At 33.1% G+C, this 19,395-nt stretch overlaps 2 protein-coding genes and 1 long non-coding RNA gene across 7 annotated transcripts in view; 1 reads left to right on the forward strand and 2 right to left on the reverse strand.

The window, feature by feature from the left end:
• LOC145938372 (uncharacterized) overlaps positions 1-2,595 on the forward strand; it is a 204,296-nt gene extending 201,701 nt beyond the window's left edge. For 4 of the 5 annotated variants that reach the window (XM_083041911.1, XM_083041914.1, XM_083041913.1 and 1 more), the window contains one exon: positions 135-2,595. In XM_083041911.1, coding sequence (XP_082898037.1) covers positions 135-409 — 275 coding nt within the window. In that variant the 3' untranslated portion in view covers positions 410-2,595. Of the gene's footprint in view, positions 1-25 lie in introns of all 5 variants that reach the window. The other variant, XM_083041916.1, reaches the window with a different exon arrangement.
• LOC145938383 (uncharacterized) overlaps positions 1-5,393 on the reverse strand; it is a 238,741-nt gene extending 233,348 nt beyond the window's left edge. Inside the window, exon 1 of the long non-coding RNA XR_014425709.1 lies at positions 4,904-5,393. This is a non-coding gene — a long non-coding RNA (uncharacterized LOC145938383). The remainder of the gene's footprint in view (positions 1-4,903) is intronic.
• Positions 5,394-5,829: 436 nt separating this feature from the next.
• On the reverse strand, positions 5,830-18,612 carry Tspan6 (tetraspanin 6). Its single transcript, XM_083041496.1, has 5 exons — positions 18,402-18,612; positions 8,355-8,555; positions 7,751-7,927; positions 7,325-7,531; positions 5,830-7,100 (listed from the first exon to the last, which is right to left on the reverse strand). The coding sequence occupies exons 1-5, from the start codon at positions 18,459-18,461 to the stop codon at positions 7,026-7,028; spliced, it is 720 nt and encodes a 239-aa protein (XP_082897622.1). The 5' UTR covers positions 18,462-18,612; the 3' UTR covers positions 5,830-7,025.
• Between the last annotated feature and the right edge of the window lie 783 nt (positions 18,613-19,395).

The raw sequence follows: 19,395 nt of genomic DNA on the forward strand, positions 1-19,395 counted from the left end.
AGCCGAGCTACTCTGTGTCTGCTAGAGCCGGTATAGAGAGAAGAGAGAAAGAGAAAGCGCAAAATCGAGTCGATCGAGTGAAGTCTGAGAGCAGCATCTGTTGACCCGCTGCTGTGTGCCCTTGGTTTCTTCAGCGTCGGCGGCCCAGGCTCACCGCGTTCTCCGGCTGCCGTCCACCTGGGGCTCGTCCCGGCCATCGATCATCGGCCGCGGTGACGACTTCTTCGTACGCTACGGGGACAAGGAGCGCGAGGCGGTGGCCTCCTTCGACTTCCTTGACGAGTTCGTCGCGACGGCGCTAGCGGCCCCCTTCTCGCTCGGCTCGGACGGCAGCCCCCTCGACCTGGATGACGACCTGGCGCCGTCTACCGATCTCGACAACGACATCATGAAGCTTTCGCCACTTTAGGAATGAAATAGCAGACCGATTTCCTAGATGCGCGCGCGCGAGCCTTTCCCGGTAGATAAATCAAGCCGAATATGTGTCTTGATCCTTTGGATACCGTTGGAAAATCTAACTTTGTTTCGATTCTTTCCCGTGACGAAAATATTTCTTATTTTAAATATATTAAATTCTGTATTTTTATTTTTAATGTATAGAAACTAGAAAATTATAAATTTAAATTGTATTTCTTCAAAGAAGCTTTTCTTAATTTGAATACTGAATATATGTATATATAACAAAGATATGAATTTTACAATTCATAAATAACAATTAATTTATGCTGTTCGAAATGTTGCAATAATTACATTTTCGCGTTTCTCTTTCTTGCGTGCCGAGATTATATACGTATGCGTGCAACTTGACTTCCTAGTAGTTGTTATGCATTTAGCATCAAGTTCTCAAGTTGCATAAGTTTCACGTTACACGCCTAACGCGAGTTGTGATGTGTATGTGATCGCTGGGTAGAGGCTCGCGAATTCTAAACTACTAAACGCGGCATCAACATAAGTTTGCTTCCTGACCACGCCAATTGTAGCGAATCAAAATGACGAACCACCTGGTGGTCTGATCCTATTTAATGCAGTAAAAGATAAAGCGATAAGTAACTGTTTGCCACCGATGCCACTATTCTCTCGTCATCGATGAAGATCGATTATTTCGAAACATAAAGCCAATATCGTTCACCACGTGAACGTCATTCGTTTATGACGAATGACAAGAATAATTTGTACATTTCAATACAATGTTTCCCGACGCCGCGTTTCGAGTCTTGAAATATTTCGTATAGTTGTGGGTTTCTTTTATCACAATCGAAAAATAATCGAAAAACTCAAAGCGTCGCGTCGAGATAAATTTATGGTTTAAGACAAGAGTTTATCTTGTCTTTTTTTCTGCGAGCTTCCTCTTACTAGAGATACAAATAACCCACTATGGTACAGTCGAATGTAAAACAGAAAAGAATAATCACTGAGAGCAAATTGATGAAGCTAAATCCAAGTTGGATTTAGATTTTTAGCTAGATTCAGGTTGACTTCTGATTAGAATTCAGCGGATCGAGTTAAATAGGACAATATTTATTTCCAATATCCGTTTTCAGCATTAAGTCAAAATGCATAAATTTTGTATTACATTCGTACTGTGCTTTGGTGGGTTAAACAAAAAGGATCTACTAATGGGTATGTGCGGATAAATATTAGTCAAAGAATTAGCGATAAGGATATATAAGTTGTAGTCGACCTGTGACATTAAAATAGCGTGTACGGCAGGCACGGAGTGCCACGATTGGAAGGCCCTCAAAGAAATGAACGCACACTAGCATCGTAGATATAGCTGTAATCTTTTTACGAATATTTCGAATATTGTATTTCACGGTTGTTACAAAGGATAGGATCTTTCTGATAGTTTAAAAAAAGAAGATTAGGTAACAACATTTCTTTTATAAATATTGAACTCAAAAATATGTGTAACAGAATTTCTTTTTGCGATGAATTAATCAAACAAGAGACGTATAAGATCGTAATAAAACAAAGATTCAATGTTTAAAAAATTATAAATCCAGTGTTTGATGATCAGGATTTTTTAAAACTGAGAATTGAGAAATCCGCAAATTTAATATTTATTTTAAAAAAATTAAAATTATTGAAAATTATTTAATTGGCGCTAAACTGTCAGAGATCTTGAATGTAGTTAAGAGAAATGTCGTTTCCCATCGAGGATGGTGCATTTTTTAAACGACACAGACTTTCATTGAATGTGATGACTTCCGGGGAAATATATGTCGCAGTGCGGTCACCTTCCAAAGTGAGCTTAGAGAGCATAGATTAAGAGGTACTCGTCGATTTTCTATGAATCACTAGATATTTTATACTCCTTTACTCCTACCCTCCGATCTCGTCGTCAATCGTCAACGAGCGTCAAAAGATTCGCGAAGATCGTTAATCGATAATTCGGTCTATGCGCGACGAACTATTTTCTTCTGTCCTTAGAGATAAGAACGTAAACGAGCCTGTAAATTTCGCTTCCGAACTTTGTAATATAGTAGATTGTGAGAAAGCGTGAAAGAGAGAGAGAGAGAGAGAGAGAGAGAGAGAGAGAGAGAGAGAGAGAGAGAGAGAGAGAGAGAGAGAGAGAGAGAGAGAGAGAGAGAAAGATAATCTTGCGTAGAGAAAAAAATTGATAAAATAACGATTACTTTGGCGGGTGAACGAAGACAAAGAGAGAGGCACTTTGGTGTAATTTGTACGAAATTCGTCGTTCCGAGACGACTTCTGAGTTTTGGTCGAATTAGAGGCATAATATCATTAGTGTATACGTAAGTTTAAGATAACGAGTCGGTATAGAGATCAAGATTATTTTACACGTAGCTGTATACCTATACAAGAGTACGAGGATCAATATTCAAGGTGGAGAGGCTGCACGGACGTTGAAAGTTGTCCCTGCATTTGCTCGCGTTGCTGCTATTCTAGTCAAGCATGTGAGACCACCACTAATCTTTACAATCTTGTCACTTTTATCAATACACTACATTGCGTAGTGTATTGATAAAAGTACGTATCTCCTCGTTTTCGTTGAACAAACATTAAAATATAAAAAGATATTTGAAATATATAATTTGGAATAAAATTTAGCCCACGGAGGATCTCGTGAATTTTTAAAATACATTTCATCTTTCAGATAATATTTTGTAAATCTTTGAAAAAATAGCTCTCTTTAGGAACTATAATATTTGAATTATCCTTGTGATATATATTTAATAATACTTTATACGATTATGATCATATACATATATACATTTTTTATTACTGTTATTATTTATTAAATAAAATATAGATTTAGTAAATGGTGAGAAAATCTCATTGACAATTATGTGAAAAAGAATGTATTTTCTAATTTATGTTGATTAATGAGTTCTAATTAGCGGCTATCTTAATGCGCAAGATTAGAGTATAATATTTCCGATAGAGTACATTGTTGTTAGTTTAAATCGAAAAAAATATCATAATTTATTTTAGTCTCATTATATTTTAATACTAATAAAATGCAAAACCGGTTGTAGAGGAGAAAAATTCTTTTTCCAAGGAAACAACTTTCGTCCTGCAGCCTAAAAATAATAGACTAACGACATAGCTTTAAGAAGATGTTTGTAAGTTTTACCCGGGGACAGTACGACCCCATCTTTATTCCCGGTCGTAGTAGCAGCAAAGTCAAACGATAATCGCGAAAATGGAGAGAGAGACTTTTGCTGAACGACAAGATGTACATAGTATGTATTATAGTTCAAAATGCAGATGTAAGCTATCCTCTCTTGAACTTAATAAATAACGACAATATATGAACGTAAAAAGAAACCACTTGTCATCTGAATTGTTGTTGTTATTTCTGTTTACTTATATATTCTGTTTATTGATGTGCAAAGCTGGAGTTTGCAGTTTTATTTCGCAGCGAAAAGCAACGCAGAAATAGTAATCGGATATATATTATATGTCGAAAACGACAATAAAAAACATAACACGTGCAATATATAACAGTTCGATTCATTGTATAAATATTTCAATATTCAATATAGCAAAATTACTTATTTTGTTTATCATTAAAATGGAATAAGATAATGCAATAAGATAATAAATCATCAATGCAATAAGATAAATCGTCAATGCAATATGATAATAAATCGTCAATGCAATAAGATAATAAATCATCCAAACAATAACATAATAAATCATTAATGCAATAAGATAATAAATCATCAATGCAATAAGATAATAATTAATTACTTGATATTTCTTAAGAATAAGGATTTAAGCTTCGAGAAAAGATATATTCCCATTAAATATACTCATAGGAAAAATATTTTTCATATACGATAATGAATATAATTATGAAAGATGATAAAAATAATAATCACTCAAAGTAATTCAACATCTTGGAATCGAAATTATTGTTTAAAAAAAAGTTTATGCGATTAAATACAGTACAGTCATTTTTTCGATATAATACTGATTGTAATTTAATCTCGAAACGTTGAATTCACGATGTAATTTTTGACATAAATTTTGACGTGGCAATTTTAAGCATGATAAATTGACTTACGCGAGAAATAGTATAAGGAAATTCGAAATATCTTGTACTTGACTTGCGAATTAAATTAGGTATTACAATTTCGGACATTTTTACGCGGGAAGTGTTATCGCTACAAAAAAGGCGGGAGAAGACCAATATCGATTACGACGCCATTTTGTTGCATCGAGTGGCGATTTTTTTCGGAAATTCTTGAAACAAATGCTATATAAATAAATTAGCACAAAAACCAGATATATCGATTCAATGATTCGTAAATTAAGGAATTACATTCGGTATGTTAATTTTTTAGCGATATATGCAGCATTTGTTGTGAAAAGTACGGGAAATGGATATGGTGTCGTTATCGTAGACGCCAGGTAGATAGAGAGAGGTACTTACTTGGATAAATATACGGAGAGGAGACAGTACTTTACCATTTCGCGTCTCATCCTGATCCCGTAGTTGAGCGGCCACGAGAAGAAACTGCTGCGCGAGAATATAAATCACAATAAACACTTGAATTTAAAATAAAAACTCACCCACTTCGTTCACGACGTTCATTACGCGGCGCGGTTCGAGTTGGATTGACTTGAAGTTCAGCGTTTCGCGCACGTCGCTTGAAGATAGTTACGGGAGCAGGCAGGCAACATAGAGGAGAAAAATGATGGAAGGGTGCCATTTTAGGTGAGGAAAATGTTCCTAAATGAAAAAAATGAGATAGCATGATTGGCTACGTCATGTTGTTACTAGCTTTTCGAATAAAGACTGTGTTTTGAAATTATTGCTAATCTACATGTTTTCATCCTTGTTTTCACCAAATGTTAGTAATTTCGAAACACAGCCAAAGTGTGATATTTCAATTTGAAGTCACGCAAGCAATATATATAAACAGCATATTAGACATTTTGTTATAAAACATTTTATAATATATATAATATATAATATAATATATATATATATATATATATATATATATATATATTAAAATGTATATTTGATAAAAATGCTTAATATACGCTGCTTTTGGATATATGCTTTTGTAAAATACAAATAATACAAGCAAAATATCCATAATATGATGTACTTATTTTCACACTTGTTAAGAACTCGCATAGATACATTTTCTCAATACTTGTACATGTTTAAGTTATAAATAAAATTGAAAATTCACAAAGAGGAGAGCAAAGGAGGGCGTGAAAGAGAGAAAAAGCGAGGAAAAAAAGAACAGTAAAAATCTTGAATATGTAAAAGAATGCTAAATCAAACTACTTCTAGTCTGCTTGAATCGGTATAAAAAAAAAAGAAAGAAAGAAAAATCGATCGTGTAAGCTTTTGTCTTTTGTTGTGATGTTTATTTAATTGATGTACAAAACTGGGCACATAGTTTGTCTTACAACAAGAGTAATGCTAATCGCGGATACGTTTATATATTATGTCGAAAATAGTGAAATAGATGATCGAATATGACACGCATAATGTAATAGTTCGATGATATAAAAGATAGTCTATGAAAATTTGACAACTTTATTTGAATATTAATTTTTATAATTTTTTAATCATTTTTAATAATTTTTAATAATTATAATTTTTTATATAGCATGCCCAGCTTTTACGCTTTATCGCCGCGTCTATCGCTAAAATACTGTACATCCTTTTCATTTGTTTGTTTATCGCGTGCAGACGCGACGATGGAATCTCTTAAAGTAGCTTTTATTATAAGAAAAAAAATACATATAGATGTATATAGACAATATTCGTACATACTGTGTGCTGTACAAACAAAGTGAATTTTATGTAAAGACAACTTTTAATTTTTTTAATGATATTTAAATGATCTTTTCTGCAGGTACGATCTTGTAGTTCATTAATAAATTTTTTATTATATGAGAAAATCTCTGTGATGTTAACTTTGTAAAATAGTATCGCTCCTCAGTACTAGGTACACAAAGTATTATTGTTTAAACTCAAACTAATCATCATGCAGAACGATCCCTATACAATTACACATCAGACTTTTTTTTGTATTTTTTAAATTTTTATCAAGAACAAGTATAAATGTGAGTCAAAGCGGTACCGTATCAAAATATATATAATCGTATAAAAAAAAATTTTTCACAAAAAAAAAAAAAGATATCTGTGGTCGCGGTTATAATAATCCTTTACGGTAACATTCATTGCCAGATCGTGTGTCGAATTCCACATTAGATTCTTAATATAGAATTCCTAAAGTTAGAAAATAAAAATATATTTATCGAAAATATATTATCTTTATGCTTTAGTCACGACTGGCGACGCGCGAAGAAATTCGAAAGGGAAACATAAAGAGGCACTTTCCTCCACACTTCTTTTCCGCTTGAAAAAAAGAAAAAGTAATTTAATTTTACCTGTTCTGAATGTAAAACGTAAATACTTTATCACATCTTATAGGCGAATATACGCTGATAATAGTAGATAGGTAAGAACGTTGTTGCGTATTAAGAAGCTTCCCGCCCGAAGCGGTGTCCTTCGCAATGCTCCACTTTTACACGCTGTAGCCTCTGCGTTCGGCGTTCTTTATGGAATTTGCCAGACACAGCGCGAAGATGATGCCGATCAACTGAGAAAAAAATTGAATAATATACATACAATTACTGCAAAATATTCACACGCGAGAGCAAACGAAAACTGAAGAGCAAAAAATGTATACATATATGTTTGAAAAATTGAATGATTAGATACAAAATTATGTTTTGTTCTTCCAGTTATCTCCTCAATATATATATGTGTAAGGTAATTTTCCAGTTTTATTTAATCTCTTTATAAGCTCGCGTGCGTATTTACCTCGATTGCAGCGATACCCAGAGCGACGCCACCTAATCCCGCACATGCATATCTAAAAAGATCTTCTAACGCCTGTGCGCAACCCTTATTATAAGACTCAAATTTCCCACATGTTTGCTCTACATCTTTTTTGCAGCAACTTCCCGGGATAGAGATATGAAGAACAGTGTCGAAATCGCTGGAGTCCGTAATGCCACAACATTCCAACTGCAAAAATTTATTTTATTATACATAGAAATATTGACAATTTATAAATCCAAAGACATCATCGATTTAAACTATTTTTAATATTATATGTATAATTATATTCAAGATCTCTAATGGTATTTTACTGAACTTGCGGCTTAGAGCCGAAGATCAAATAACAACGCAATATATTGTTTTGCATGCGCAAGAAAAGATTATTATTTCAAAAGGCAATCTTACTTCCTTCTGTATGAAATTCACAAACTTCTCGTCCTCCTTTGAGTGCGAGTAATTGTTGAAGACGTTCTTTCCGTATATTTCCGTAAATTTGACGTCGTCGGCATTCTTCAGTACAACAAACGCGTAGATCGCGACAGCCACTTGTATGATCAGGATCGTCAAAAGTAAAGACGCAAACTGCGCGAAAGAAACATATCATCAGATAAAATTGTCACATGTTAAATGATTGTGCTGTTTGATTCAAGCATAATAATCGTAAATGCGTATTGCAATTGTTTAAGAAATATACAATCGTTGACGATGCAACAAGCTCGAACATCTTGGATAACAAAAACTAAAAGAAGACACACAAGTCAATATATAAATGTAATTTTGTCTTCAAATTTACATGTAATTTCAATTCTTCGCACTTTAATTTCACACAAATAAATTTGTTTAGTTATATATATTTTCAAATTTATAAATGTGTTAAATTTGATGTCTTACTTTTTTTAAAGATTTGATTTAAATATAATAAATAAATATAATAATAAATAAAATATATATGTGTACTCGAGACGTACGCAAATACAAGCCAAGGTCGGAATTTTGCTGGAAGACTTACCGTGACGACCATGCAGTGACTCTCGCGAATCGCTCCGCAGCATCCGAAGAAGGCGATAACAAAGATGACGCTGCCGATGACGATCAATGTTATCGATGGTAACGTCAGATCACCAGTGATTTCGTCCACCTTTATATTGGAATAGTTTATGTCTCCTAAGTGCACTAAAACGCCCACGGTCAAGATGGCCAGACCGCATAGCTGCAATAAAAGGTTTCATATTCACATATCATCATTGTCATATGTATCTCCAGTAATTTTTCACAATTTAACTCTATTTTGCTATTATTAACATATTATTTGCTATTATTGCTATTATTAACATAATAAGCCATGCCAAACGAGGATAATTGTTTCACCATTTTCTTTTTTATGAAAATGAATGATAATTATCACAGTGTACATATATAAAAATTACGACAAAGTATGCCAGATGATACTGCGTTAAAGCTATATGACATTATGAATTATTAAAGATATCACATAATTACAACGATATATATCAGAAGGATTATATATTTTAAATATAGAAAACTGGAGATCAATATATGTATTCGCAAATATCAAATTTTTTCTAAGCAATTTTCAATATATATTTGCAAGCATTTATGCAGTATTTTTGATATTGCTACTTAAATACATATATATATAATCATCAGTAGAAAACCAATATATCATTCAAAACACGACATATTTTAGAGCGAGTTCGGCCACTCGATTGCTCATTGCTATAAGCTGCTGTTGCCAAGTATGCGTTCAACATTGTTAGCCTAATAATATAGGATAGAAATAGATCGAATATATGAATCAACGTACATTTACTAACATACACGTACATTTACGTTAAACATCCCGAGATACTTGGAAATGGTCCTTGAAACATTATGCGTGCGCGTCTACGCATTATTTTTACGTGTCGCTATGTTATATGATGTGGTCAATCTTGAGATCGCAGGTGGTTGATACACTTATTCATTATATAGTCAAACGCAGACGACGAACGCTCTAGATGCGTTCGTTCGATCGATCGATGCAACCTCTTTAATAATTTCCGCCCTAGTTTCCGAACGATCAGAACGTATATTGTAAAGTACATCGTGTATAAAAATGACGCATGAAAAAGCACAGCCCGAGAAAAGAGGAAAACAATTCTCAAAGTGATGATGTCAGTTGGAGTTTTATAAAAAAAAAAGCGATAGTACAATAGATAATAAAGATCGATAATTAGTCAATTTCGTTACAAAATTTCGATTACCGAAACTTTCGATTTTATTTCACTCGCTGAACACAAAGATTGTATATACTTGGTTGAGAAACACTGCGAAGAACACACGGTCTTTATTGCCGCAGGGTATCGAAATTATGTGCATCGAATCAGTGTGTGTGTGTGTGTGTGTATGTGTGAAACAATGTGTGAAACAATGTGTGTATACGCGCCTAGATGACATCATCGTATTCGTCTTGGGGAATCAACTTCCTCCAAGATTACGCATGCTTGGCGAGGCTGGTGTGGGTCTCTACAAAGGGCTTCCACAACTCGAAACACTTTGTATTTTCATTACGACTGCCCCAATTTCGACGCAATCGCTCGACATAAGTGAAATAGTCGATTAGAAATAATATTAAAATAATAATTAGATACTTAAAAAGTCGCTAGTAAAATTTTAAAATAGGAACGAAGTAAAGTCGACCCAACTAGCCAAAATTATATTTATTTAAAAAACACACAACGTTTCGACCATATGGATGTGGTCCTTATCAAGTGTAATATTCATTAGTAGAGGTGCAGCCAAATTAACGATAACGTCAACTTTTCCATAATATAGTTACAACATATTTAAATAAACATAACATAAATTCAATTTTGTCAAAACATTTGAAAGAGAGAAAAAGAGAAAACGATCCTATCGTTATGATGATTCGTCAAAAACTGACTTTTGGTTTTTGACGAATCATCATAACGATAGGATCGTTTTCTCTTTTTCTCTCTTTCAAATGTTTTGACAAAATTGAATTTATGTTATGTTTATTTAAATATGTTGTAACTATATTATGGAAAAGTTGACGTTATCGTTAATTTGGCTGCACCTCTACTAATGAATATTACACTTGATAAGGACCACATCCATATGGTCGAAACGTTGTGTGTTTTTTAAATAAATATAATTTTGGCTAGTTGGGTCGACTTTACTTCGTTCCTATTTTAGAAATAATATTTTCAGCTAAATTCTCTCTCTTGTTGACCACTTTTAATACTTGAATGTACGTGAGAGTATCGAAGTTTCGAGAAGAGGCGGATTTTTCCTATGGTTACTATATGATGATCGATAAGATAAGTATCGATCGAACGGCCAGAATAACTAGCCAAAGTCCGAATTAAATATTTACACACGTTCAGAAGAAGGGTAGAAAGGATGATTCATCTCGTTGCACAATATCCGCGAATGCAATATATAGATAAATATGACACAACAATGATAGAAATATTTCTAATACACAAAAGATATTAGCCAATTTACTATATATAATACACACACACACACACACACACAGAAATTTCAATACTCTCTTTTGATAGAATTAATATTGATAATATTGAAGTACACGTAATAGATAATACGATAAGTAATCCATCAAATATAGACCTTATGTCATTTGTAAAATTAAGAAGAATGACTAATAATATCTGAAATACATAGACATAGCATCATAAAATTTTCTGTAGCGCCGCAGATAAATTCGGATAACAAACATGAATAACAATTAATCATCCCCGATAACAAATCGGTGAGTTTATTTTCAGGATCATGTTTCGTGCGCAGAATAAATTCTCACGTCGAATGTCGAATCTTTGACAAAATCAAGACGCGTTTCGTGACTTTACAATTCTTTTAAAAAGTGTATGTGACAGTAATTATGCACGTCTATAATACAATTGTTTGATTCATTTGTTTTTGCATTCGCATATACTATCTCATTTTTCTCTTTCGTAAAATTTCTGAACAAGAACATTACAAATTTCATTACAACAGAGAACGGAATTTCATAACAAATTTAGTACGAAATTTAGATTAACTATCAAAACAATGTGGACAATTTGCGTGTCAAGATAGAATCGTATACAGTATACAGACATGTGCGAGGCATGTGACGCGATAATTACAGAAAATGAGACACCGGGGAATGCCTGGCCTAGTATCAGGAAACATGGATGGAGAACGAAAATTACAAATTACAATGTTATGAAATAGACGCGATATTCAGGAAACTCGCTACGAAAATGATTATAACGTATTTCAGACACAAAGTAGCAGAAAGATAGTAGCTTTTTATTGTCATTTCAATCATTCAATCGAAATCATCTCATTTTTATCATCGAAATGGTAAAAAGGTAAATGGTGATAAGTGACCTGTCTTTTTGCTGATATCAAAAAGAAAGATTACATTATGAGAAAAGGATATCTTTCAATTGCAATAAAAATACTCAGCATAATTAATTCTTGAGCGGGGGCGACGAGCTGGAATAATCAATATTAGAAATATTATAAAGAGACATTTCCTTTTTAACGATAGAGAAGATTAAATACTATATTCTCTATAATCTGACAATGAGAGGAATAGTGTAATTCTTATAATTATTTTTAGACCTAATATTGATTATTCATAATTTAATAGATATAATGTATCAATTGGCGAGAAATCTAGAAGTTAGATTAATTTGTAAATAAGATTTTGATTAAACGCTGGTAAATCTTAATCTTCTATAACCTTTTCTTAGAATGATATAATCCCGTTCATGACAAACATATCGCTTAGATAACATTTCACTGTAATTAAATATTGTTAATAATCAGAAATCCACGTGTCACAAAAATGATCGATAAAACGTCATGTGAGATTTCTGATATCTGTTAAAAAAAGACTATGTAGATATTCGAAAAATTGATTAGAATATCAGAATTTTTATTGTATAAAATTTAGAATTGTTTTTTTAATGCAAATTATATTCGCATCGTTTATTAATCATATTTAATTTGCAGTGTACATTATCTCGTAAAAATTATTTATTATTCGAAGAAATTCTGTGTTGCAAATTAATTGAAAAATAAAATCTGTTACTCGTTCGGAAAATTTCGTCAATTTTTATCTAACAATAAGAAAAACGTCGACTTTATATTAGGCCATTATATAATCTGCTTTCACACACACAATGTTAAGTAGTTTTTCAGTTTTATCTATTCCCTGATAAAATATTTGCTGCCCTCGCGAATTTTTTCGGAAAACAAGATTGTCAAACTCATTAGTTTTCTTCGACACACCCAATTCACGTTCACGAAGTTGCGTAATCAATCGGAAGAAAATCGCAAGATAAACGATAACGAAACATCTTGGTTGTCACGGCTTTTGATAAAAAAATATGCAAGAAAAAGAAACGTCGCAATTATACACGCGACAAGAAATACATAACAAGCACTCCAACGAACGAGTAACATCGAATATTTTTTTTTATAGATGTGTTTATATAGAGAATATAAAGGAGCTCGTACAATGGAATATTGTTATTTGTTATATGTGTTTGTGTACATACATGTAACTTTTATCAAGTATAAAAAGAGAAGAGAAATGAGAACATTCTTATATATAGCGAAATTAATTCATTAACAGGAATACGTTTATGTTTTATACTAAAGCATCGAACACATCACACTACGTTTTTTACATGTATAATAATAAAATTTCATCTAAATGTGTGGCAACTACTTATCTAAATTAATAATGGCTTAATTAAATTAATAATAATGATTTAGCACAATGCGATTTTTATGCATTTTTGAGTATTTTTTGCGCATAAATTACGCAAATATCTCCTAGTTGTTTTATTATTTGAACAATTAAAGCCACTATTACTATTTATTAAAAATCTAAAGTATAAAAAATAAAAATAGAAACAAATTTGAAAAAGAAGTAATTTTAATAAAAGAACAGAAAATAAAAAAAGAAGATAAGTAACATTTATACGCTTGCCAAACGGTAAAAAGAATTTAACGGATTCCATAATTTACACTTACGAATGGATCGATAAATATTCATCGAGTGATTCCATTCATGATAATAAGTGCGATGAATAAGTGTGATGAGTAAGATACTCAATTAATCTGTAAGCATCAGAATATTCTCTTTGTTTTATCGAGACAGCTTATTTAAGATAATCGTGCCTCGAGCTATCAACAGAAAATTGATCGTTTAAAACATTATAAAATACGTATGCAATAATATTTTTCAACATATTTCTTTGCAATAATATACGGTCGTTTATCTCTCCGCGAGTGACTATAATTAACGAGACTGAACGAACATGTTTTTTGTAAAGGAAATAAATCGTGTGCACCCCGGAAAATTAATTTGCGAGAACGAATCAGCGCGTTATGAGAGATGAGCAAAATCGTTCTCAAGAAAGCAACTATATTTCTCTTACAATTATCTGACCTTTTCGTGACAGATCCTCTTACAAGCGAGTTCATGGATGTCATATAAACATCGTGTTACTGTGTACGAAACATAATCGATCGTGATTTCTTCAAAAGCAAAAGGAAATAAAAAACCGAAAACATAGTAGATATTCATTGTCAGATCTTCCCGAAATAATCGAACGATCAATTCTTCAAGCATGAAAGATAATAAATGTAGGAAAGTAAAAGCTTGTAAAATATTTTCAAAATTTAGGATTAAAAATAAGATTACAAAAAGAGAAATTGAAAAATGTCTGATTTCTAAATGATTTATAAACAATATAAAATTGAATTTTACCATAAAAAAATTTAAAATTTCAAACTTATTTCCAATTAATATATAATATCAATGAATATTATTGGCAATTAATGACGATAGATTATTGACATGCTTTTTGATCACAATTTCACTCTTCATTAATCCATGGAAAATTTCTTACGCGACTGATACATTCATTCTTTTTTTTTTTATCACGATAAAAGAATATCTCGCGGCAGAAAAACAGATGTTTTTCTTCGGTCTATCGCTGCTGTTAAAGTTCGAGTGTCATGCATAGCCGAGCAACAAGATCGTGTCTGCTAATTTTAGTACACTCTGTTTATGGTCTGTCTAAGTTATAATGTGTCCGATTTACTTATATACAAAACAATCATGCATCTATCGTCGATACGCAGATGGATAAATGAGACGGTATTATAAATTGGCTATAAACTTCAGCGAGCAAAAATGTTGATGATAAGCAAATAAAAAGTCGTAAGGTATCGCAAATCTATTAGTTAATTAATCTAATAGATTTTTTCTTCTTATTACTAGAATTATAAGAATCTGCTCCAAGTGTAAGATGTAAATAATTATACCTACCAATATTATAATAAGACGATAAAATTATGTATTTACATCGAATGTATATCTTAAGGCTCCTGGGTGCTCACCGCGGCCATATTGGAATCGTGACGTCAGAGGCGAGAAACAACACGTTGAGATTTCTTAGATGCCATTTCTAAATAAAAACATATTTGCATAAAATAACACTTAAGATCTCTTTAATACACTTGTAAAAAACGCCGAAAACTATGTTTTTCCCTTGACAGTCAATCAACAACCGTAAAATGATCGAGATATCAGACTTTGACATGCGGAATGACTGCGCATGTGCAAAGACCAGACAGACTGGGCCTCATAATATTACATTTTACAGCTGTTGATTGATTATAAAGGGAAAAGGATAGTTTTCGGCGTTTTTTAGAAGTGTATTAAAGAGATCTTATGTGTTATTTTATGCAAATATGTTTTTATTTAGAAATGGCATCTAAAAATTTTTAGCGTGTGTTTTCTCGCCTCTGACGTCACGATTCCGACATGGTCGACAAGGTACCAGGAGCCTTAATTGGACAAAAGTCAAATGCTTTTAAGTGGCATTTTCTCATTTGATGTGTACGTTAAATTTACGACTACAGATTACAGATTGGAAAAAAAATAGCAATACCGAGAATATATAAAATGCAGGATTTTTACGACTTTCTAGAATCACACAGCCATTCCTAGATCCTATTATTTCTCTCGGGATGCATCCTGCTTCCGTCGAGAATCGCATTTCTACGATAACGACGATTTTTAGCGCTATGCTCGCTTATGCTATTATGTATCGACTTTCGGAGTTTCGGAAAAAGAAAAAGAAAGATGAGACGAGAGAGACGTGATAGTTTGTTACGCAACACGATCCTTTGTGTGTCCTTCGGCGACAACAAGAACGAGTTTCGCGGACATTTGACAAAATTCAATGTGTGTGCGACGAAGACACTGCGACTATGCGAGAAGGAAGAAGAAAACGAGAAGGGAGAGACCTTGGGAGCAGTAAGAAACGACCATTGTGACCAGGCCATAGGTAAGAAAACCAAACGGAAGAAAGGGAGATCGTAAAGAAGGGAGACTGTCGGGTCGTGAACGTCCTCGGAAATGTATCGAATGAAAATTCTCTCCCTTAGAAATTGCGTCATCAGTTAATCGAGAACTTTTATCCACCCATTTAAGGTCCATTTCTACCAACATCGGTTAACTTTAAAACCTCCGGTTAAACTATCTTTGTCTCTTTTTAAAAACGTAGCTGAAAAAAGACTAAGGTATAGTTTAACCGTAGGTTAAAATTAACCGACGTTGGTAGAAACAGATCTAAGGGAAATAATGCATCCATATCTCTCCTTTTCCTCTTCCTGGAGATCAGTTTCTTGCGGAGAAAATGTTGCGCAATTGTATAAGTTTTTAAAGCAATTATGTGATTTTATTAAGTACTACACAGAAAAAATTTTCTCTTAGAGTTTATCCTGAAAATTATGGTAATCGTGGGACAATATGGTATGGAAAGAATTTTATAAGAATTTCTCTGATTAATATTTATCACAATAAAAATAATAATATCTATCACAATAAAATATAAAACAAGTTTGATTAATTTTACTAAACTGCATAGTAAAATTAATTAATTATATTTAACTGCATAATAAAATTAATTATATTTTACATTTTATTGTAATAGATATTATTTATTATTTTTATTGTGATAAATATTAATCAGAGAAATTCTCATAAAATTCTTTCCATACCATATTTTGTTCCACGATTACCATGATTTTCAGGGTAAATTCTAAGAGAAAATTTTCTCTGTGTACTAATGATATACTTTGGTGAATCTAAATACACAGACATATTTTTTCTTCTGAACATATACTAATGATCTCTCTTGTCTTACAGTTTTTACCGCCGAATCCTCGATCAACGAAACTTCATCTTCATTCATTCGTTTTGTTATAAATATAATTCTAGTAGTTATTTTTTCGTACAATGGGATTTTAAAAATCAAAAAGAAAGCTACTGCCAACGATAACAAGGATTAATTGTGATAATGATGATTACAATGATTGGATGACTTTATCGATCGATAAGTGAACATAACAATAGAAAAAATGATTTATAGTGAAGAAATATAAAATAACTTCTCTCTCTTGCGTCGTAATATATAATATTATACAGAGCAAATAATAAATAAAAGTTTGACTTTCGATTTTCTTTTAAAATCAAACGCGCTGCTATAATTGTGATACTTATTGTTAGTTTTGACGTGCAAAGATGAATCGATATTCGTGATCGAGAATTGATGTGACAGATGCATTCGGAGAGGTGTGTAACACGTTAAAATGCGGTTACATGGCTGTTGTCAACCTTGGGTTTTTCTTATCTCTATGAGTCAGTCGCGTTTACGCGAAGACAGTATTATATATATTAAAAGCTGACTCATATATACATTGCGATCACATCTCTCTATCTCTCTCTTTTTCTTCGCTGCAAAATAAATTTTAACAACACATGTTTTGCTCTAAATATTTAGATGTCGTTAAATCTAGTGAAGCCATTAAATCTTCTTCCACTAGAAAGCCCTTAAATCATTAGATATTTAAAAGGAAGCTAAAAGCAACGCGTGCAAGAATCATGTGATTCATGATCTCATATGCTAATAAGTCTCGCTTTTGTATCGTCAATAAGCAGAAGCGACAAAAGGATTAAGCGCTTGTATTCTTTATTTAAAGAGATTCTTTATTCGACGAACGAAGCGAGATACTTGTACGCTTGTGTGAGATATTATATTATAAATATCTAAACAGTCAACATATTTTTCTACGGATTATTCTACAGATTTTTCTACGCTTCCTGCACGATTCAAGATGTCAACGCAACAATATGTATAATAATAATCTCGCTATTACTCTACCGTGAGTAATCCTGCGATCTTATCTATTTCGCGACGTGTGCATGCAAGAGGAAGCGTATAAAAACCTAGAATGGTCCTCCTAATATGCGAGACAATTACAACGGTCACGCGAGCAGTCGCAGGGACAGGCGATTCACGCATTTCAAGGACGTAGGCACGCGAGATTGAGCAACAGCATCATCATCACCGACGCCAATTCACAATTCACGGAATGCGCCGGTAAACAAATTTTACGAGGAACTCATGTGTGTGTTTATATATATATATATTACAAGGAGTGGCGTGCCACATTTTCGCATGCGCATTTATAGCGCTAGATACGTCGTCGTTCAACTTTGATCGTCGTCTTCGAGCGTGATCCTCGTGTCGGAGAAACGGAGCGATGAAAAGGAGCTAACATATGCGCGCGGGAGCCGCAGACACGCCTATTTGTGACCCGTGTTTACAGGGCTAAAAGTAGTCCCGGCAGCTCGCGTAACCGACTCGCGAGAAACGAGGCTCACGAAGAATTCCTCGGCCAGACTCGGAAAGTTGAATGGCGACTTTGGAGTCGTTAAGAGACGGACATAAAAAGCGACTGTAACGCAACCGTTTTACTTTGCCGCGATAATCCTCGAGTTGGACGTTTTTACGTCGACAATTTTATCGCTAAAAACGGGACATATGTATATGTACATAGATACGGCACGCTTTGCCCCTGTAAGGTTAGGGCACCGTTATCGCATAATGGTTCATTTCCTTCTCTCTCTCCCTCTTCCTCTCTGGTAACTTACCACAAAAATAAAGTTAAATATGAAGAGCAGGTACTTGATCACTCCCATTCCGCATCCCATCTTGATCGTTGACTTTCTGATTCAGCGGCCACGTAGAGGAGAAACTGCTTCGCGCGAGGACGATGTATAAATCGGGAATCGGGACCTCGTTCGGTAGGACGGGGACTCGTTCACGACGCACTACGACGCACTACGACGCGATCGGCGGTTCGAATTTAACTGAACTTCGTTCAAGCGACGCTTCGCGCGACACCGCCACGATGACGCACGAGTCCGGCCGAAATTACCCGAAGGGCGATTCGCGGTAAAATGACGGGCGCGCCAGATTGCGCCAGATATTGCATCGGTGAGGTGTTCAATTCTTATTATCTTATAACAATTTTTATATATCTCTTATTAATTAACGAGACTGAAAATAAAATTGAAGAACGTTGACACAATTTAAATATCGCAATTACATACACAAGAATGATTAAAAAGAAAATGATTAGTATATGATAAAATACAATTTATGCTAAAATATAATTTCAAGTTAATATTACTTTAAATAATTAGGAAATATTTTAATAGCACAAATATGAAATACGCGCAAAAAATTTAATAGAAGTATAATTATCTAATATTAATTAATAATTTGATGAAATACAAATATATATTATTGTCTGATTTATTATTGTAATTGTAATTTTGAAAAATTATAAATCACATACAAAAGAGAATCTTGAGAATAGAAATTTTCTCGAATTAATTTTGAATAGCACAATACTCTGTCTCAAATCTAATCTTATTTATCAAAGATAGATGCCAATCTAAATTTTATGTAATCAAGAGTATGATTATCGAAGTTTCAAATTAATTTGAATGTATAATAAATTAGAATGTAAATTCAATTCTATTAATTATGCTTGTAATTATAAAAAAAATAATTAGCGCTAAAACTAAATTATTTACACGGTTTGTGAAAGTTTTAAATAAAATGCATAAAAGAAATAAC

Source organism: Prenolepis imparis, unplaced genomic scaffold (assembly GCF_030444845.1).
Source record: "Prenolepis imparis isolate NDT839.2.m4 unplaced genomic scaffold, iyPreImpa1.0 SCAF_7, whole genome shotgun sequence".
Classification (NCBI taxonomy): Eukaryota; Metazoa; Arthropoda; class Insecta; order Hymenoptera; family Formicidae; genus Prenolepis; species Prenolepis imparis.

What these genes read in the sequence shown, in the direction of transcription:
- Tspan6 (XM_083041496.1), bottom strand. Translation starts at nt 18,461, where the DNA reads ATGGGATGCGGAATGGGAGTGATCAAGTACCTGCTCTTCATATTTAAC. An exon ending in TATTTAACTTTATTTTTGTG is followed by an intron (nt 8,556 to 18,401) that starts GTAAGTTACCAG and finishes CTTTTATTGCAG; the next exon opens with CTATGCGGTCTGGCCATCTT. An exon ending in TGAATTTCATACAGAAGGAA is followed by an intron (nt 7,532 to 7,750) that starts GTAAGATTGCCT and finishes AAATTTTTGCAG; the next exon opens with TTGGAATGTTGTGGCATTAC.